The 22,532-nt window shown below is 42.2% G+C and overlaps 1 protein-coding gene across 1 annotated transcript; it reads left to right on the top strand.

Moving 5' to 3' along the window:
- The first annotated feature begins 911 nt into the window (after nt 1–911).
- Nucleotides 912–21,342, top strand: LOC124254141. Its single transcript, XM_046688018.1, has 20 exons — nt 912–935; nt 2,379–2,529; nt 3,646–3,782; nt 4,552–4,696; nt 5,246–5,379; nt 5,967–6,090; nt 6,703–6,836; nt 7,219–7,348; nt 8,094–8,227; nt 8,593–8,746; nt 9,965–10,166; nt 10,947–11,092; nt 11,604–11,825; nt 12,528–12,751; nt 13,623–13,854; nt 15,203–15,476; nt 15,956–16,215; nt 16,755–16,989; nt 19,172–19,272; nt 19,881–21,342. Exons 2-20 carry the CDS (start codon nt 2,392–2,394, stop codon nt 20,418–20,420), a joined length of 3,666 nt encoding a protein of 1,221 aa, XP_046543974.1. The 5' UTR covers nt 912–935; nt 2,379–2,391; the 3' UTR covers nt 20,421–21,342.
- Nucleotides 21,343–22,532: the final 1,190 nt, after the last annotated feature.

Genomic DNA, 22,532 nt, shown 5'->3' with positions numbered 1-22,532 from the left:
CGACAACTGCTACTTCGACTTCTTAACACATGAAACACCAATATTTTCAGTCTAGAGGTTTAGAAGGATACATTCTAACGGGCTCATAGCATAGATGAATGTTTTAATAGTCCTTGAGGGCGGTGGGGTATCCCAGTGGTTAAAGCGTTCACTCGTCATGCCGAAGACCCGGGTTCGATTCCCCACATGGGTATAATGTGTGAAGCCCATTTCTGGTGTCCCACACCGTTATGTGGCTGGAATATAGCTAAAAGCGGCGTAAAACTGAACCCACTCACTAACAGTCCTTGACATGTGCACATATAGTAACGCTTGAACTAATCACTTGAACTAATCACTTAAAAGGGGCGGTGGGGTTTCTTAAAGCGTTGGCTCGTAAGACCCGGGTTCGATTCCCCACATGGGCAAAATGTGTTAAAATGTTCCCGCCGTATTGCTTTTAAAAGCGGCGTAAAACTTTCAATCAATAAAATGTTGTTTTAGATTTTTAATAGAATTTAATAGTTTGTTATTTTTGGTTCTCGGTTGTTGATGCCCTCAAATCACATAGCGAATCGAGTCAGAATATTACATGCACAAACATAAACTGACGTACAAGAGAAAGCACACATGCGGTGCTTTTGGATTACTTTCGGAAAAGCGATGTAAATGTTTTAAAAAGAGTTTTTACAGTGATGTATAAGTCACAGACTTTTCTAATATGTTGCCAAAACACCACAGATATCGTGCCCAATTGCGAAGTTGCCAGTCAAAATCACAACACTTTTCAAATAATCCCAAAACACCAGGTGTGTAGTTTCTTTTGTATGTTAGTTTATATGCGACAAAACGACAAAATAATATCTTATAACTCCGATCTCTACAATATGACAAAACAAATAATCTACTTTTGTTTTATCTTCCATTCGTGCAATAAACTTAGTAAAGCAGATCAGGTAAAGTACGGCATTGTATCATCTTCGTTACAATCAGATATCCTTGTCCAATGTTATGCCAATTGTGAAGGGGTACCTTAGGGTTCTTCACCACGAGGGGCGATGGGGTAGTCTGGTGGTTAAAGCGTCCCCTCTTCACGCCGAAGACCCGGGTTTGATTCCCGTACTGGGTACAATGTGTGAAGCCAACTTTTGTCGTCCCATGACATGACATTGCTGGAATATTGCTCAAAGCGGCGTAAAATCATATTCACTCACTCAATCGTGAGCGACAGGTCAATAGACTTGTCGGTTTCGCGTCAGAATACAGAATGTGGTATTCATGTTTTAAACACTTCCTTATAGTATCTCTGTGGCCATTAGTCGTTTCTAGTCAAAACACACGGGTTTGAATTATATTGATTAACCATTGTTTGTTAACAGTGCAGTTCAGTAGCGGTATACTATGGAATACCAGAGGGCTATGTCGCAATGTCGCGCTTTGAATAATATCTATCTATTCATCCTAAGGCCGACAATGCGACAATGCAAGGTGAAAATATGTTGTGGCATTGTCGCCCCACCTGAGATGTGTAAAAATGCCTTAAAATGCGCGTCTACGCTGCAATGTGACAATGCGCCAAATGTTCAAAATGTCGTGCATTGTCGCACTTTGGTTAATGTTTCTACTGTTTGCGTGTTTTTTTCGGGCGACATCGCGACAATGTCCCTTCTAGGATTCCATAGCATACAGTGCGGAAAACAGACAAATCACCTCACAGAAAGCATGTGACAACGCTCAAAACATGCAAGTTGCATGTCACGCTGTCACGCATCATGTATAACCTTTCCTACAGCTTGTATGTACATACAACATTCGTTATACATGATTCATCTGTATCATTCAATTCTCAAAAGTTTTTCTTTGACCTCCATTGACATCAGCAAGACTTGAACAGTATCATAAATAAGTTCATTATCTTCCTTAAACGCTATAGTTATTACTAATATGTACCTTGTAGTAGATTTATTCTGCAAGAACCCTTGAAGATCCGGGTTAGAATTGGTCTTCAGTAACTCATGCTTGTCGTAAGAGGCGACTAACGGGATCTGGTGGTCAGGCTCGCTGACTTGGTTGACACTGAGCGCAGCGTAAAACTCAACTAACTCACTCACACTGCAAGATTTAACGCCATACCAGCAATATTCCAGCTATATGGCGGCGGTCTGTAAATAATCGAGTCTGGACCAGACAATCTGATGATTAACAGCATGAGCATCAATCTACGCAATTGGATACGATGAAATGTGTCAACCAAATCAGCGAGCCAGACCACTCGATCCCGTTAGTCGCCTCTTACGACAAGCATGGGTTCTGAAGATCAATTCTTACCCTGATCTTCAAATGTTGAAATGTGTAATCCAGTTGTATACATTACCTATGTTGTTCATGTACTTGACCAGACAGGAGTTGTACATGGAAGCACAGGAGGACTTCCTGGAGTTGTACATGTTCCACGAGACTTCTTTCCTGTCACGTCGCGATGACGTCATCGATACGCAAAGGTTCGTCTCAGAGATGATATGCAGTCTTTATGACAACGGCATCTTCCATGTAAGTGATATGTCAGTCGTTTAAATTCTTTATATTTTGTTCGGGGTGGTGGGGTAGCCTAGAGGATTAACATTCCTCTCGTCAAGTTCTATTTCTTACAGGGTCCCAATCTGTGAAGGCCATTCTTGGTGTTCTCCACCTTGATATCATTCGAATATTTCTAAAAATGGCGTGAAACTCTTTGTTTGAGGCCTCGCACAGAAATATTTCGGCTATATGACGGGTATCAAACAGGTGGTCGATATTACGTCTGTTTGTTTGTTGTTTAACGCCGCATTTAGCAATATTCTAGCTATATGGCGGTCTGAAAATAATCGAGTTTGTACCAGAAAATCCAGTGATCAACAGCATGAGCACCAATCTACCCAACTGGGATATGACCATGCAGTGTGCGAAATAGTTTCCAAATTTTGCTAGCCAGTCGGGCTACCTATGCCTGAAAGTTACTAGCCCACAAAATAAGTCACTAGCCCGAAATTTGAATGTAGAAACAAAGCAAAAGATTTAAAAAAATAGATGAGAATAAGTTAGTGTTGGCATGAGACGGGTTTCATCATTAAGCTGCTAATATGATGAACATTTTTATCAGGCCATAATCTTGCATGATTTAAAAGTGTATAATAACTTAACAAGTCGGAGAGAGTGATATATTTACAAAATGACTCCATGAAAATTCACTAGCCAGTCGGGCCAGAGATTGTAGGGATTTACTGGCCCGACTGGAGTTTTACTAGCCACGAGCTAACGGGCCAGTGGCTATTTCGCACACTGATACGATGACATGTGTAAACCAAGTCAGCGAGCCTGACCAGAGCCTGACCACCCGATCCCCTTAGTCGTCTCATACCACAAGCATGGATTGCTTTAAGACCAATTCTTACTCGGATCGGTCGATATTACGGGTGAGTGAGTGAATTAGGTTTCTCTCAGCACGGTATCAGACAGTTCCATCAAGCATGTGCTTATCATAACTTCGATTCTTCGATTCAAGCTATCGCAAAAAGATAAGAATTCTGGTACCTAAATTGAGATTATTTTAGACCCATATGCTTTGAAGGTGGCTTTTAAGTACCGACTGAATTTAGGTTATTTGTGTCAACCCTATCCATTTGTAAGGGAATCCGAAATGTTGACATCTTCCGACGTCATCTGAGTCGACTTCAACAAGTAATCGGTCAAGCAGACTTCCCGCAGAGCAACAAGACACTGAAGATTGTCATTGACGTTCTCCACGACTTGCTCACAGCCGTCAGGTGAGATCATTGCGCAGAGTGAGTGAGTGGGTCGTTGTGTAGGTCTGTGAGAGAGTGAGTGAGATAATCGTTGAGTAGGTCTGTAAGTGAGTGAGTGAGTGGGTCGGTGAGTAGGTCTTTGAGTGAGTGAGTTTGGTTTTACGCCGCTTTTAGCAATATTCCAGCAACATCACGGCGGGGGACACCAGAAATGGGCTTCACACATTGTACCCATGTGGGGAATCGACCCCGGGTCTTCAGCGTGACGAGCGAACGCATTAACCACTAGGCTACCCCACCGCCCCAGGTCTATGAGAGAGTGAGTGAGTGAGTTTCTGTGTAGGTCTGTGAGAGAGTGGGTGGGTCGCTGAGTAGGTCTGTTAGGACTATTTCCAATGATGAAAGATAGCTCTGAATTTCCAAACATAGCAACTCCTAAAATTTATAATACAACACGCAGAGGCGGATCTAGGAATTTTCAAAGGGGTGGGGGTGTTTTAGGGGTTCGAACCCTCTGAACCCCTCCTCGGCTCAGCCAATGCAAAACATTAACTTCAATGTGGTCTCAAGGGGTCAAAAGTGTCTTATGTCGTGAACAAATATTAGTAACAGGATAATTTTATAATCACGGAAATAATGATGAAAATCGATAATCGCAAAGAAACGATATGACCTCGTTTCAAATTTTACTACGCGCGATTTGATTAATTTCCCTGCGATTCTTGGCAATAATGGCGTACTATTCAGGTACGAGTCTTTTTGTATGCAACTGTTTCTATCTGTTTTTCAGGGGAGGTAACCTGTTTGTCCAACTGTCAAGTGACATACTGTCATTTCTTGTCAACATGTGCAAGGATAAGCATGGTTGCAAAATTCACCATCTGGTCAAGGAGGTGGGGGTGTTGTACAACGGCGTCACCGACACTGTCCTGAAGGTCAGGGTCAGAGTTTAGTTTGTATCACTTTGCTACAATAAATTTAATCGCTGAAAGACATGTTTTCTATAATTCTGCTCTGTGCTAAGATATTAGTGAGAACAAAATGCTAAAAAGCACCCGGTGCAAATATAAGCTGTTGATAAAAATGTTTGTGAGTGTTGGGACCGGTGATTGAATAAGTAAATTCTGGTTAGAATTGGTCTTCAGCAACTCATGCTTGTCGTAAGAGGCGACTAACGGGATCGGGTGGTCAGGCTCGCTGACTTGGTTGACACATTTCATCGTATCCAAGGTGCGCACATCGATGCTCATGGTGTTGATCACTGGATTGTCTGGTCCAGACTCGGTTATTTACAGACCGCCGCCATAGCTGGAATATTGCTGAGTGCGGCGTAAAACAACAAACAAACATGACGTATGTCTTCAGTTGTGTTTCTTTAACCGCCTACAGCAGTGTTCCAGGTATATGGTGCCTGCAATTCCAGACCGGATTTCTAGACCAAAACTAACTCGACGCCATGGATCAATGTCAGCTTTCCTTTCCAGGGTAATTCAAGCCTCTTTGAGACAATGACTCCAGCGTTCGGACAGTTCCTTGACCAGCTGACTGACCACAGCTTCCTCGACGCTCTGCTGGTCAAACCTGCCGTCTGCAACGTCATCTGTGGCAGCATGAACAAGTAAGCAGTGACATCCTTGACGTCAGCTTCATGTTGAACATCATTTGGTACAACCTATTATAAGTATGTTCTTTGAATGAAGGGACAAAGGTCGTCCACTCAACCAAGGCGCCCCAATCAGCCGTATAAACTCTTGGCACGACTGAACCACATGCTCGTTCGAATCCCGGTTAGCTATGATTATGTTCTCAGGTTTGTGAGGACCATAGTATGGATGAAATTGTGCAATGCATACAAAATCCATAAGGCTTTAAATAAACGTTCAACAAATTTAGAACTGACTTTCAATTTGTGTGAGTTGATTGTAGTATGAGTGAGTGAGTTTAGGTTTACGCCGCACTCAGCAATATTCCAGCTACATGGCGGCAGTCTGTAGATAATCGAGTCTGGACCAGACAATTCAGTGATCAACGGTATGAGCATCAGTTTCCTCCATTAGGATACGATGACATGTGTCAACCAAGTCAGCGAGTCTGACCATCCGATCCCGTTAGTCGCCTCTTAGAACAAGCATGGGTTACTGAAGACCAATTCTAACCCGGATCTTTACGGGGCCTTAACATTGAGAGCCACAACCTTTGTTGCAGCTCCAAAGAACATATCAGTCTGCTGATTGGGCTCCTGAAGTCCCTGGTAAAGATACCAAAACGCCACTGTGCGGACACAGCTCATACAATCCTGACTGTCAAGGACAAGTTCCTGAAATGGAAGGTCGGTGTTCGAAACAAACTGTTACGTTAATAATTAATGCGGGCGGTGGGGTAGCCTAGTGGTTAAAGCGTTCGTTCGTCACGCCTGGATTCGATTCCCCACATGGGTACCAAGTGTGAAGCCCATTTCTGGTTTCCCCCGCCGTGATATTGCTTGAATATTGCTAAAAGCGGCGTAAAACCACATTCACTCACTAACGATTAATTAAATATGATATTTTGGGATTATTTAAAAAATAGGTAAATAAATAGGGAAAAGGTTTTTCTTTTCACTTACAAGTCACAAACGCCGTGTACTGGTTGCCAAACTATCGCAGATACCCTGTGCAGTGCGTGGAATGTCATGAAAATCTCAAAAACATCAGGTGTATACTATATTTTGTTGGTCAGTTGAGTGTTATATTGTCGCAACGAATCTATGCCATAGCATCTAGAGGCGTAGGTAACCCAGCCGTCTATGGCCTTAGGTTTGGCCTTAGAAAGGTGCGCCCCACTTACGCACCAGGATCGCTGGTCTTGGGTTCGAATCCCAATATCTTGAGTTTATTCATTTACACCTTTCGCTATCATTGAAACGAACAGGTTTAATTGTTGAAGTGTTTTTGCATTTTAGCCTCATGTGGCCGATGCACAGGATGTCCTTGACCTTATAACTGACGTCGAGATATCTGGGGACCCGGATGACAACAAAGAGACACTGACCACCCTCTACGTCAGCGTTTTATCAGCGTTCTTGGAACAGATTAAGTAAGTTCTTGAACCAAACTGTCCTCTCTTCTATATTGGGGTCTCTTGTCTTGATATTACTTCATAAGTGACATACCAGAACGGAACTTTTGTTACGCGTAGGCCGGAATATGAATAAAAAGTACATATGATGGCGGGTGGTTTATTTGTAAGATTGTACAAAGTATAATGATTTGTGATTTGGAAACCTCACCTTCCTGGCGTTAGATGTTTCGGAATCTGTGAGTGAGTGAGTTTGGTTTAACGATTCTGTGAAAGGTATGCACTTATATCACAACTTCCGCACGCAATGCACGCAATACACACACGCGCGCACGCACACACGCAGACACGCACACACCATCAACTATATAAGTATCATGTTCGTGTGTTGGTGTTTCAGACGTGACCGGGTCATCAAAGAGTTGAATGAACGTATGGTTTACTACTGCTTGAAGTGCCTTGCATCAAGGTCAAAGTTCATGCTCAGGTTGGGGTCAGAGGTCGTAACAAGGGTGGAGTTCAATATCAAGGTAAGAAGCACGATAACTATGTCATTATAATTTACAAAGTTAAATGTTAAGAAAAGGTCAAACCGAGGTATCCAGCACGATAAGAAAGTTTTAAATGTACATTTTAAGACAAGGTCAAAGTGAGATAACAAGCACGATTAGTATCGTTCGTTTACATTTGACACATTTATATATTTAGAAAAGGTTAAGATGAGGGAGTGGATATGATTAGAAGCCGCTTTGAGCAATATTCTAGCAACATCACGGCGGGAGACACCAGAAATGGGCTTCATACATTGTACCCATGTGAGGACTCGAACCCGGATCTTCGGCAGGACGAGCGAACGCTTTAACCACTAAACGGTACACTACGGCCCCACCATAAAAAGAGAAGGCATAGGCAGTTTCAGTGGAATTCGTGTTTGTAGAACCATATCATATTTTCAAAATAAATGTTGACAAACGACACAATTTTTACGATTTTCATTTCATTCCGAATAAAGGCATAACCTTTATATTTTTTAATACGAGCAATCTGCATGTTTGGAGGTACGGACTAGCAAGTCCGATGTTCTCTAGTTCGAGAGTTAACCGGAGTCCGATGTTCTCTAGTTCGAGTTAACCGGAGCAAAGGAAACCATGGATCGATACCTACAGTCTTGAAGACCCAAAGCAATACGTATAACTAAATTTGAGTTGAAAGGAATAAGGGACAATCTAAGGCGTGCTTAATATATCTGTATTTAATAAACTGGGTCTATTTCAGAAAGAAAAGACGTTGATGTTCCACTCCATGAAGACTCTCCAGCCACTCCTAGAAGATGCTGACTTCCGTTGGGACCTGTCATCATCGCGTAACATTGCGCAGACCCTGGCTGCGAAGGCAATGGACGCGATTACGTAAGACACTAACGTATTGATAAATAAATGAATACTGAGTTACAAGTTACACTGCCTGTGGTCTTAGAGATTGTAACTGAGCTCTCATTCCAAGCGCTACCATCAGCTTTACACGGATGGTGGAGTAGTCCGGTGGTTAAAGCATCCGGTCATCACGCCTAAAACCAGAGTTCGATTCCCTAAGTGGCAGTTATAATTCCAGTGCATGATTCAGAAAGGGAATGTGATGTGTTCATCGTGATGTTTTAAAGTCACGTGTTTGTTTGTATCGTTAAGCCGTTGGGTATCTCTCGATGTCTTCCTTTAATCAAGTCGGCCCTGAGAATTGTACTTTATCAGTATCTTTGTTCCCATCTTTGTTTCAGAGACGCAAAGATCCTGTCTGATGAGGAAGTTGGTATTCTGATGTCTCTGACGATGTCCGCGACACAAAGAGACTTCATCAATCCCGACAGCAACACTCCCGACACCGCCTTTTACGACCTATACTCCACTGTTGGTACAAGGTTGTGTAAGATGGTGAGTGCGTCCTTGCGTGAGTGAGTGAGTGAGTGAGTGAGTGAGTGAGTGAATGAGTGAGTGAGTGAGTGAGTGCGTCCTTGCATGCGTGAGTGAGTGAGTGAGTTGCATGTCCCAAGTGACCAATGAGCCCTCATAGTTGAAATAGTGTTGAATGCATCCTCGAGAATGCAGGTCATTATATTCCCATTATAGGTCCATTTCGGAAGTGACATCACCACCTGGATCTCCACCTGAGCACAAAACGTCTCTAGCTTTTGGAAGCAATTTGATAGGATGACTAAACTTAAGCCTATGGAATTGGGCTGAAAACTAATCCATTTGTCCATCAGGTGCAGTGTATGTATGGTAAATGAATGGAAGTAAACAAAACCGGAGATGTGCTTGGCGAGGTGACAAAACGGCCTGCAAATAACACAAACTAACCAATTGCTCATTGCACTAAAACATTTTCTTTTATCAGGTTTAAAGTCCAATATATTTACTGAGTAAAAATCTGCAAAAGCCATGCATCATGACTACAAGCGTTTGGTTTTACTCTGAAACGTGAAGATATGTTCGTTCCTAGTTTGCACGGCAGACGCTCATCGTTTCACAAATAATGAGATTGGGATTTAGTCTCATACTTCCAGCAGAAAGTCCTTCTGAGTTGTAGTGAGTGAGTGAGTTATTATTTAACGTCACATCGGCAATATTTCAGCCATATCGTGACGAGAACATAGTTGATTTTGAAATGAAACATATGTATATTATAAAAACCTGCCGACGAAGGACAGTAAAACAACTAGAATATCACAATTAGAATTAAAACTAGCGTGGAAAGTTTAAAACTAATAGCACTATTGGGACAAACAATATAAAAACAGGCTAGAGATCGCCAACAACAGAAGGTAGATCACCTTACAAGGGACTTCTGAGTTGTAAAATGGTTTGTATATCTATCTGTTACACTTGAAGATCCAGATCAGAATTGACCTTCAGCAACCCATGCTTGTCGTAAGAGGCGACTGACGGGATCAGGTGGTCAGGCTCGCTGACTTGGTGGACACATGTCATCGTATCCAAACTACGTACATCGACGCTCATGGTGTTGATCACTGGATTGTCTGGTCCAGACTCGATTATTTACAGACCGCCGCCATATAGCTGGACTATTGCTGAGTGCGGCGTTAAAACACACAAAGCATTAATCTATTCCTTCATTGATCTATTCCACAGATAGACAACCCGGAGACAGCAGCGAAAGCCTCCGAGTTGATCTGCAGAATAGTGTCCTTCATGGGCAACGAGTTTGAGCAGATCCAGAGCCTTGCTATCAGCCATGTAGCCTCCATAGCTTCTAAGGAGGCTAAAGCCCTGGCCCCGCACTTTGAGGCCATGGTCAAGCTGTTCGTTGAGGAGGAGAACACAGACATACTGTGTGAGTGTAGATGGAGAATTATAACAGACATGTCAACCATATATACAGTAAACTACGGTTATGACGAATTTAAAGGCACCACTAATTTTAGTTCGTTATAACTGTAGTTCGTTATAAGCATTTCGACCAAAATGTTCAACAAGTGGCATGGACAAATATTCGATATAACCGTCATTTCGTCATACTCGCGTTCGTTATAAACGTAGTTTGCTGTAAATGTAAAACCACAAGTCCACAGGATAACGTGTCTGGTTGAACTGCCGAAACATATTCCATTGGTTTGAAAGGTAAAGGACTAAGGTGTCCTCCCCTATAATTATAACAAACATTTTGCCGAACTTTATCATCTCTCTAACTCAAGCTCTTTACCAAATTTTGAATTCTTAACTTCAGTAAGGTCACATCTGTCACGAACCGTGAAGATCCTGGTTAGAATTGATTTTCAGTAACCCATGCTTGTTAAAGGCGACTAAGTTTAGTTTTACTCCGCATTCAGCAATATTCCAGCTATATGGCGGCGGTCTGTAAGTAGCCGAGTCTGGACCAGACAATCCAGTGGTCAACAGCATGAGCATCGATCTACGCATTTGGGATACGATGACATGTGTCAACCAAGTCAGCGAACCTGACCGCCCAATCCCGTTAATCGCCTCTTTCAAGCATAGGCTACTGACCCGCTATACGTTCGGCGGGGTAGTGCAGTTGCTGGAATATTAGTAAAAGCGGCGTAGAAATAACTCACTCACTCACATCACAATAAACGAGCAAACGTTTTTTCAGTCCCCATAACCAAAGTGTACCCGTCCAACCCAGAGCCCCTTGTGCCGCACTTTTCGACCTTCTTTGACCTCATGGACAGTCGGGATGATGACGTGAGGGAGCTTGTCCTCTCACTGATGGAAGACGTAGCCACACGTCAACCACAGGTACGTGATTGAATACCTCGTTATAACGCAACTGTGTATTGTAACCACGAGGACAGCTTAAACCCCCGAACTTGTGTTCTGCCTTAGTAGTCGTGGTAAACATGAAATGGACACACTCCTCACAGCAATTTTATCAATTAAGTGAATATGGAAAAATCCCCTTTGTCGATAGATTTTCCGCGTTTCTTGCAGGTCAGCTTCAGAATAAAGTGGCTTGTGGTTTTGTTAAAATGAATTAATAGTGATATTGCTTTCTTTTAAAACAATATTGAATGATGTCTGTCAGTAATCAATTCAATAAACATGGAAAAATTCCTTTGTCGATACAGATTCAGTATTTCTTGCAGGTGAGCTTCAGAATAGTGGCTTAGGTTGTGTTAAAACATAGCTAATAATGGTAATGTTATCTTGTAGAACATTATTGTAAGATGTCTGTCTGTATCATAATGACAGTTTGAAATTCTGATCCACCGTGTTTCTTCAACAATCAGATTTGTGTGTATATTTCCAGCTGTTCGATGATGACCACGTCGCAACTATTATCAAGGAGATGAAGTCAGCTGACGAACCGGAACAAGCCAGCTATCTGACAATTCTCCTACACTTGTCCCAACAACGCCCAGACTTGATCGTAGCGCACACTGCGACGTTGATGCAGGCTGACGTTCATAAACAACATGGCCGACGACTATTGGTGAACGTCCTCAAGAACGTTGCCGTTCGAACGTCAATGGTGAGTGAATTATATGGCAAGTGATAACATCCATGCTAGTCTAGCATCTGCAGTGAAGGTCAAAATATTTGTGGAAAAAGGGCTAAGGGCCTGTTGAAAATTATGACTAGGGGAGTCAACGATGATTGTATGGTGAAGCATGTACAATGTGAGTGACAGCCTTAAAAGATATATACAAAGTAAGTGACGTCTCACCCCTTGTGTCATGTACGAAATCAATATCTCCCCTGCACGTGGCCCCATCCTCAACAGAACACAATGGGTGACCCCCCTCAAATTCATCAGCCCCTCGTGTGTGTGTGTGTGTGTCATAATTTATGCTGAAAATATACTGAGTGAGTGAGTATGGTTTTACGCCGTTTTAGCAATACTCCAGCAATATCACGGCGGGGGACACCAGAAATGGGCTTCACACATTGTACCCATGTGGGGAAAATATAGTGAGGACACCGGGTGTTCTTAACAAGCATACGCACGTCCTGCTCTACCGCTCGTACCTGACGTTCATATATAAAGGCTATTTTTAGCCTCACGCGGCACAGCACTAATCCTACCAAGCGACCTTGCCGTGTAAACAAACCAGAGAATCAACTGACTGTCGGCCCTGACAAAAAGGATTATAATTCGTTGAAACGAATGGAAACAATATGTTAATTTTGAACTCAAAAAATTATTTCCATACGTGTGTCAAATCATTTGCAGGACAAAGCAGAACCAGTAATGGAGTTCTACACAAAGTTATTGTCTCGACCGGAAGACGGGGAGTTATCTCCCCTAGTTTTGAACGCGATGCGTGCAGTGGGAGCAATTCATCGGCCCCTTCTGGACAGCCGGAAGTCCTTCATAGCTGACCTCCGCGACACTACCAAAGTTCAGTCGGTCAAGGACACTTGTATCTTCATTCTGGATATACTGGAAGGAAGGAGGTTTGTGAGGAAAATATGAAAATATTGGAGGCTAATAAACTATGATATGGTATTTTGATGTTTCTGATATCTCCGGTTTTCCCATTTCAAAAGGTCTTTATACATTTGTTTGGTCACTTTCGGTTAAACTGAATGGAACGAGGCTGTCCAATACCTTATCAGTGGATGGCACAAACACAGTATCTTAAGCGACATGGTGGCGTGGCTCGATCTTTTGTTACCATATTCGCCATGCTGTGGCTTTGTACTGCGAGGTCCATCCATGACACGACCCAGCGTTTGCCGATGGCGTCATGAAATATATAAATATATATCACACATGAAATCGATAGACCCAATTTCATGTGCAACTCGCTGTTTCCCCCTCGTAAAAAATAGCGATAAATGACAACAAAATAATGATCGTTTGTTAAACAACTTTTTTATTCGAGTGTCCAAAATTATGAAACAAATCATCTGAGTTGGTCTGTCGATTTCATGTGACTGCGAAAAATTTGGTTTAGTTGCAATTATTAGATTTTGTGTTAGTGAGCAATTCATCGGTCTCAAATGAAATCAAACGGACTCTTCCTCCCAGTCTGTTGACTGGCAACGGGAGAGGGTCTAGGTTTCTACTGCCAGGAACACCTTCCCTTTGACCTCTGAATATTGCAGAAGGCTGCAGGGTTTTGCAGTCAGCGTACTCTCAGAGCGTTTCAGGGCAGCGCTTCCTGGGAAAAGTTCCATTCGCTGTCTGGGTTGTGAGCCTAACCAGCCTAGCCTGACTGTGCCAGGATCACCCGAACCCTCTTTACTGCATTCATCTATTCAAACCTTTAAAACCTGCAAATCTTAACATTAGATGGTACTCATACCGTTACTCTCTATCCAGCCTGGAGGCGTTGTCAGCCGATATGAAGGGCGTAAAGCAGGAAGTGGGGCAACTCGAAGAGGAAGTGACGTCAACAGGTGCCAAGGTAGACAATGTCCAGAATGACGTCACAGTTCAGAAGGAGCGGGTGGATCGTGCGGAGGTCCGCTTGGACTATCAAAGGACAGAACTCCGTGAATTGGGGGAAACCGTTGAAGACACTGTGTCAAAAGTCGAAGAAATCGACAAAAAGGTAAATATAATTAAAATATTCCCCAGTCGTTATTATTGAATAGTGGGATACATAAAGCGTTCGCTGGTCCCACCGAAAGCCCGGGTTCGAATTCTCACATGGACACAACAATTGTCACAATGATATTCGTTTGAAAACCCTGTTTGTGGATGTAATATATAGAACTCAAAGTTTGCCCTGATTTATACAATAACATTGACTAGTTTGCTATGGTTCCCTGCCCATACACATATCAAAGATCCGAGTTAGAACTGATCTTCAGCAACCAATGCTGGTCGGGACCGGGTGGTGAGACTGGGTACATGTCGTTTCATCCCAATTGCATAGATTCATTCTGATGATACCAATAGACCCGAGAAGATTCAGGTTAGAATTGCTCTTCAGCAACCCATGCTTGTCGTAAGAGTCGTGGGGAATCGAACCCGGGCCTTCGGCGTGACGAGCGAACGCTTTAACCACTAGGCTACCCCACCGCCCCTTGTAAGAGGTGACTAACGGGATCGGGTTGTGAGACTCGCTGACGCGGCTGATGTATGCCATTGTATCCCAATTACGTAAATCGATGCTCATGACATTGATTACTGAACTCTCCCGTCCAGACTCGAGTATTATAAGACCGCCGCCATATAGTTGGAATATTGCTGAGTGCGGCGTAAAACTAAACTCACTCACTATTTTCTACATACAAAGGCCCCAAAAGCAAATATGGTTCTGATAACATCGATCTAACATATGGGTGATGTAGTTGTGATTCTTTGATTTTTATTCAACTCATAGCATATAATGTATGCTGTTTTGTCAATTAGCTATGAAAGAAAACATTAGAGGTGAATAAAAGTCTGTAAATTTCACTTAAACCATACAGATAATGACAAACTTGTTGTAATGTTTTACCCAATATACCGCTTCTCAGAAGAAAATTATTGCAATACGTTTCATGTGAAAAGCGTATTGTTGTGTACTGGTAGTACAATATTGCTCGAAGTTTGCTGGGTGCGGCGTTAAACAACAAACAAACAAACTGAAAGTAACATGACCTTTTTGATGCACAGGAGCCAAGCAGTGCCCACCTGGTATAGCAAGAAAGCAAGAACAGAGAATATAGTAATATCTAACTTTTGCTTAATCAGTTAGTGAGTGAGTTTAGTTTTACGCCGCTTTTAGCAATATTCCAGCAATATCACGGCTGGGGACACCAGAAATGGGCTTTACACATATAACCCATGTGGGGAATCGAACCCGGGCTTCCGCATTACGAGCGAACGCTTTAACAACTAGGCTACCCGACCTCCCCTACTTTCAATAAATCAAAATACGTATAAACCATGAAATTTTTATTGTCTTTCAGACATTAAGCCACGCGCCATTTTGGGCACGTGATGTTTCTAAACTTTTGAATCCTGAGAGCAAACACGATTGGCGGTTGCTGAGTAGTCGCCTTGGTTACAGCAACGACGACATCCGGGGATGGGCACAGACGGCTGACCCGTGCCAGTCAATGTTGAATGAATGGTACAGCACCCACAAGACCAGAGATGCCACGTTCGGTGTTCTACAGACACTGCAAGAGATGAACAGGACCGATGCGGCGGTCATTGTGGAGAATGCTATGAAAATGGCAGGTGATGCCAATTTTAAATCCGATTTTATGGGACAAAAACTTTCTCAAGATTAACCGTAGTCATTCCGTACCGACGCGGGTTAGAATTGTTCTTCAACTATCAATGAGTTTAGGAAAAGACGACTAAAGGGATTGGGTGGTCAGGTCATTTTTGCCAATCACGGGATTTTCTGGTCCAGTCTTATGAAGTTACAGGCAGCCGTCATGTAGATGGACTGAGTGAGTATGGTTTTACGTTGCTTTAGCAACATTTCAGCAATATGCCTGCGGGGGACACCAGGAATAAATGGGCTTCACACATTGTACACATGTGGGGAATTGAACCCTGGTCTTCGGCGTGACGAGTGAACGCTTTAACCACTAGGCTACCCCACCGCCTCTTTTGTAGCAGGAATATAGCCAAAACAAGCAGCAATTAGACGAAAAATGTTAGGGCTTGTTTACTAAGCGGCGTAAAACAAAATTCACCCTTGTTTCCAGAAACAGTAGTAGAGGACGAACCACAGGACTACAAAAGTCCCCCGGATATTTTCATCAGCTACCAATGGGGCAAGCAACCGGAAGTACAGCTGTTACAGCGCCACCTCGTGTCAGCTGGATACAGCTGTTGGCTGGACATTGGCCAGATGGGAGGGGGAGACAAGCTGTTTGAGAAGATTGACCGAGGTATACGAGCAGCTACTGTTGTCCTCTGCTGTGTGACGGACAAGTATGCCGGCAGCCCGAACTGCAACCGCGAGGTATGGTCAATTTACATTCTTTATTCAATTTACCCTTTATAGAATGACCAGTGACTGACTGACTGACTGACTAAGTTGGGTTTGACGCCGCTCTCAGCAATATTCCAGCAATATCACATCGGGGGAAAATGAACCATGAAGATCCTGGGCCTAGATTTTTGAAGCTCTCTTATTGCTAAGATAGTCGTAAGTGCCATACATTAACTTTAACTTACGACTATCTTAGGGCTAAGAGAGCTTCGAAAATCTAGGCCCTAGTCTTCAGCAACCCATACTTGTCGTAAGAGGCAATTAACGGAATCGGGTGGTCAGGATCGCTGACACGTGTCATCGTATCCCACTCTCTCACAATAAGGCACCAAAGGTCAGCCATCTAACTCACCCAGCCACTGAAGCTTAAAAATAGAAGTCCGAACTGGTTGTCCGGAGCACGTACTTCGTGATCCTCTCTGACAAAACGTATTTCAGCTCTGTTATCTCGATTATTGATGCCTGTTTTGAAACCGACAAGGATACACTGCCAACACTATTTATTCCAGGTGAACCTTGCGGTCACACTGGGCAAGCCGATAATTCCTCTACTCCTAGAGAAGTGCACATGGCCACCGGCCGGGTCCATGGGGCCGATCTTCAGCGAGTACCTCTTCATCAGGTTCTTCTCCCGGCCGGGAGAGGAAGTAGAGACTGATGCATTCTGGTCCAAGGCCAAGTTCCGGGAGCTTCTCCTCCAGCTTAGTTACAACAAGGTGGAAGTCAGTCTACAGGTTGAACCAGGTAAGAGTGGCTGGCTGTGCTGGGTGTAGATTCTAGTTTCCAAGTCGAGAAAGATTGACCAGAATCCTATATCCTTCATCTACAAAGATGCATAAACGTATTTTACTGGGAGAGTTCAGATAGATTCCCGAAGAAGTGTCTAGGCATGTGAAGAGGCCAATATTCGGCCCCCAAGCTACAGCCGAAACCAATCCTCAATTAGATGTATTCCAATACAGGCTGTCAAAATACCGACTTGTCATCATTTAGATGCAATTTATTTCTGAACCATTCACGATATGGCTGAAATATTGCCGATGTGACGTTAAATATTAACTCAGTCTATTTCTGAACCAATATTTTTACCTTTTCACAACTGCATTAAATTCGATATCCCTGACTTACAGAAAATAAGAACCCATACATTTTGACAATAATAATGCATTTCACCCATTTCCCGTGAGATTGAAATGGAGACAACAAAACCTGTTTCACGTCCCTAAGATATTTCTGCCAAAAGAGTTTTTCGTCAGTTCGGTTAATACAGTTTACAAGAATTACAATGCCGTCCAGTAATTCCGCGCACCTAACCACATCGATCGCAACACGGCAACTAACGTCTCTTATTTTTTGTGGTTAACGTGACTAAACATGCTGGTATGCATCATATTTACCTTGAATATATATTGACGACTATAATATTCTAATGTTGCATTATGCCATACGGTTGACCTTACCGGCGTTATGACGACATCGCTTGCTGTCCTGTAATTCTGCGCAGCAACTCATGCGCATAACATCCAGTTGGCGATCCGAAGTATGGAAACGTATTAGGGCCAGATTATTTTAAAAAATCACTTCATCAATATAAGGAAGAGTGTTTCATATTAAATCCAATTATGAATAACGAAGAAAAAGGTTTAAAAGTCTGAAGAAAACGAATTTTCATAAAACTGTCAATTTATCTGTCAATTACTGTTATTTACTTTAGTGATTAAAAGCCAGTCCCTTGCAGAAATGTCCCGATTTCAAGGGTAAATGTGGTAGCAGACGATTTTACCTTCGACACGGAAGTACGCTATTGCAGCTGCGCAGAATTACTGGACGCGCGGAATTACTGGACTCGCTTGTACAACAAACTGACGGATATAACAGACTAGTTTTTTCCTCCCGATCACTTGCTGCATAATTTAGTCATCAAAAGAGTGAGTGAGTTTAATTTTACGCCGGTTTTAGCAATATTCCAGCAATATCTCGGCGGGGAACACCAGAAATGGGCTTCATGCATTGTACCCATGTGGGAGTCATCAAAAGAGGAGGAGTCGATTACAATGACTCCCACCGTCATATCAGAGACTTGTTAACAGGTGAGCTTAATCCTGACTTCCTTTCGTCTGGATGATTTTATCAAGGGTCAAGGTTTTTCTGTATATTTCTGAAGAAATCCCAAACTGGTTCAGATAAGACATACACTCCTACCTTTATGAATTACTTAAAAACTATCACAGATATGTTAGAACATATTAGTTTACAAGAAAGCTGAACAACACAGCTTCATGCAAATCACGAAAAAGATTTCTCAAATGCATTCATATTTAGGTGAAATGCATCTTTTTCTGAAGAGTTAAATTGTCCTATTTTCGTCCATGCCGAAATAAACATATAACAGGGAGTTAGATGTCCAAAAGAAAGGTTGAAATAAAATTCTGCTTTGAGACAAAAATAAACCATTTCAAGTCACCATTTTCCAAATATTAAAACAAGAAACAACTGTTGTAGAGTGTGTAAATTATAAAATAATCATTCCTGTGATTTCAGCCTTTTAAAACATTTTCTGCTGATTTGCATTAGTAAAAACAAGTAAAACATGTCTTTGATATTGTGAAAAAGTGTTTAGGAACATCAAAAATTATTTTTGTCAACATTTTGGCTTTCAAAGTAACATTATTCCATTTTCTGTTTACACATAGCAATATCAATCGCCAAAACGCAGCAATATTCAAGCAGTATTTGCATCCATTTCACGTTTAGAATGATTCTATAGGGTATAAAGAGAACATAGAATGCATGATATGATACACAAGTACGAGAAATATGCCACGATTAACAGTTGAAGAGAGAGAAAGAGCCATTGGGATGGTGCAGATGGGGGTCGACATACAATGCTGGTGCCAAAAGCCCTTGGATGTCCTTATGTTTACAGAATATAAAGACTGGTGGGGCCAAGTTCCTGCGATTGCCCATATACCTCAGAACAAACATAGCAAAGACGGAGACCAGTCGAAGACGACTTCCACGATGAAGGTAAAATACAGTTAATTGCACATGAAGGAAATTTGCATTGAATATTTTGCAAACAGTTCTATGAGAGTTAACTAACAGGAGTATGTGCTCATTATTTATATGAACAGTGAGAAGTGTTTTTGTGTGGTTAATGATTTTTTTGGGTTTTTTCGGGTCTTAATGAGAATTTGATGTCCTGAATTTTCATTTTGAGCCGGCGGTAAATTAATAAATTTAGTATTAATATCTGAAAGTACATTTTACACATCAATCTAAATTGTTTTTGGTTTGTTTGTTTGTTGTTTAACGCCGCAATATTTCAGTTATATGGCGGCGGTCTGTAAATAATTGAGTCTGGATCAGACAATCCGGTGATCAATAGCATAGTAGTAGTAGTGGTAGTAGTAATGGTACTAGAAGTAGTAGTAGTAGTAGTAGTAGTAGTAGTAGTAGTGAACTGAATGTAAATCTATACTTAGTCACTCATGCTCGCATCATTACAGCTTAGTTTTTATTGTATGACGAGTATACATTTTTCTTGAGGTGGATTGGGGAAAGAAGAACTTGTCTAGTCGTCGTTTGCGCGTCACGGTGAATATTATAGGTTATCCGTTTGTTTCATTCCACAGGCACAGAGCATGGACGTGTTTTTGTCATACCAATGGGGCAAACAACCACAGGTACAAAAACTGTTTGCACGACTTACCTCCCTTGGCTACACGTGTTGGATGGACGTGCACCAGATGGGCGGAGGGGACTCCCTGTTCGACAAGATTGACAAAGGCGTGAGGGGCTCAAAGGTTGTCATCAGCTGTGTGACAACAAAATACTGCTTATCGGCCAACTGCCGTCGGGAAGTCAGCTTGGCAGATGCTTTAAAGAAACCTATCGTACCATTGTTACTGGAACCAACAGCCTGGCCTCCCTCGGGACCAATGAGCATGGTCCTTACTCCGCTGGTATACATTGATTTATCACAGGATGAGCGGGTCCAAGAGAGTTGGAAGGGGGGTAAGGCCGATGAACTTGTTCAAAGGATTCAGAAGGTTGTTAATCCTCAAGAGGATGTTGGAAACAATGACGCGCAAGATGTAAGTCAAGGTCAAACGACTTCAAGGTCAAGCAGACCAAACGCGGACGCCAAATCCAAATCGTGCGTGTTGTTGTAGGTTATATTCCAAGGGTAGTCTGGGTTCGATTCCCAACACGGGTGATGGCGAAACCTGGTGTTCCTGCTACCGCTAACAACATAATAAACATAAGCCCCTTTCAGGAATATTCCAATGTGGGCTGTCATTAGTCTGGTTTACCCAACAAGTGGGTTATATTATGATCACCATCCAACTCTGATCACTAATTGCATGTGGTCAGCAAACTGACCGAGACAAACCATCTGGTATGTGGACGATTGAGTGGATGACCTAGGAAATTGAGTAAGTGAGTTTAGCCTTAGACCACCTTTGGCAGTATTCCAGCAATATCACGGCAGGGGACACCAGAAATCGGTTTCAGACATTGCAACTATGTTGGAATAGAACCTGAGCTATTCGGCGTGGCGAGCGAAAGGTTCACCATTAGGCTACCCTACCGCCCCTTAGAAAACTGAAAGGTTTGGGAGAAATATTAGTGAGTAAATGAGTGAGTAAGATTGTACGCCCCTTTTAGCAGCATCCCATCAATATCACGGCGGGGGACGCCAGAAATGTACATCATGGGGAATCATAATCAAATCACTATATCTGTCTGTACAGGTCTTCACACAAAATCTAAAACTACAACATGATCCTTCTGAACGTAAAACATATAATTCTGTTCAAGCAATGAATGATATGTGTCTGTCTGCATGCTTCTGTACTTGTGCTATGTGTTGCCAAATGAACTGTATTGCAATTTGTTGCGATTCTGGTAGCCGTATTCCGATACTTATTGTGATATTTTGGGAGTGTTTGACAGTGAGTGACATTGATTGTATACGCAGAGTCTATTTTCTACATTCAAAAGCCCTAAAAATGGCTGTGATAACAAACCTCGAAATTAGATTTGATTTCGAGGGACTGTAATTTCCTTTGTATAAAATTGATAGTATGTAAAGCATGCTGTTGTGTCAAGTACTTACAATGGGAAACTTCATTGTGAATACAACTCTGTAGATTTTACAAAACTCACACATCACATATACTCATGGAAACAAATAAAGGAACACACGAAAGTTTTTCTTTTCCGTTTTTTGTCATACTCTATATCGCACTGTGGGTGAAAAACTGGAAATAAATAATGTGCTTACATGTTTTCCTTATTCGTTTCCATGAGTATATAATCCTACCACCCAATATACCAGTTCTGAGAAAATACCCCACTGCAATACGTATCGATTGAGAGGCGTCTTACGATATACCGGTATACCGATAATTCCGTGCAGCCCTATTCAGGACAGCACTAATTACAGGCATGGTGTTTAGTCGTTATTTCCAGTGATGTCAACAGAGATATACAGTCAGATGTTAATAGTTAATTAAGTATTTGCATGTAGTATTAGTGTCAGGACCGATTAAGACCGTTGGGTCAAAATGACACAGAACTTTCCAAGTCACACATTGTGACCAACCAATTCCCATCAATTGCCTCTTTCAAGGTATGAGATATACAAACGAAAAACTCATAGGTATGCATCATGTAAAGTTCAATGAAATATATATTTACAGAAAATAAACAATGCAACTTGCAACAAGTGAGTGAGTTTAGTTTTACGCCGCAGTCAGCAATATTCCAGTTCTGTGGCGGCGGTCTGTAAATAATGGAGTCTGGACTAGACAATCCAGTGATCAACAGCACGAGCATCGATCTACGCAATTGGGATACGATGTAGTGGATTCCAACTTGGATATCACCTTCTATATTACGCTTCCCCTTAATTAATAATAGTGAGTGAGTTTAATTTTACGCTGCTTTTAGCAATATTCCAGCACTATCACGGCGGGGACACCAGACATGAGCTTCACACACTGTACCCATGTGGGGAATCGAACCCGAGTTTTCAGCGTGACGAGTAAACACTTTGACCACTAGACTAACCCACCCCCCTAATTAATAATACACATATACAGACTAGATAATCATTATCAACTCATTCTGCTATCCACATGCGGATTTAGGATTAGAACAGCTGTCTGAACCTGTTCCTACCGAAGGTTTGCTCCAGGAACAAATACCAAATGATCTTCGAGTTCTCCCACGAGTGACACACAAGGCCCCAAGCCACCAAGCCTGAATACACGTTCCAT

The sequence above is a fragment of the Haliotis rubra genome, unplaced genomic scaffold (genome assembly GCF_003918875.1).
Source record: "Haliotis rubra isolate DU_JTF1 unplaced genomic scaffold, ASM391887v1 Scf565, whole genome shotgun sequence".
NCBI lineage: Eukaryota > Metazoa > Mollusca > Gastropoda > Lepetellida > Haliotidae > Haliotis > Haliotis rubra.
Note: the sequence above shows the minus strand (reverse complement) of the source record. Positions and strands in the feature narration are given on the sequence as shown.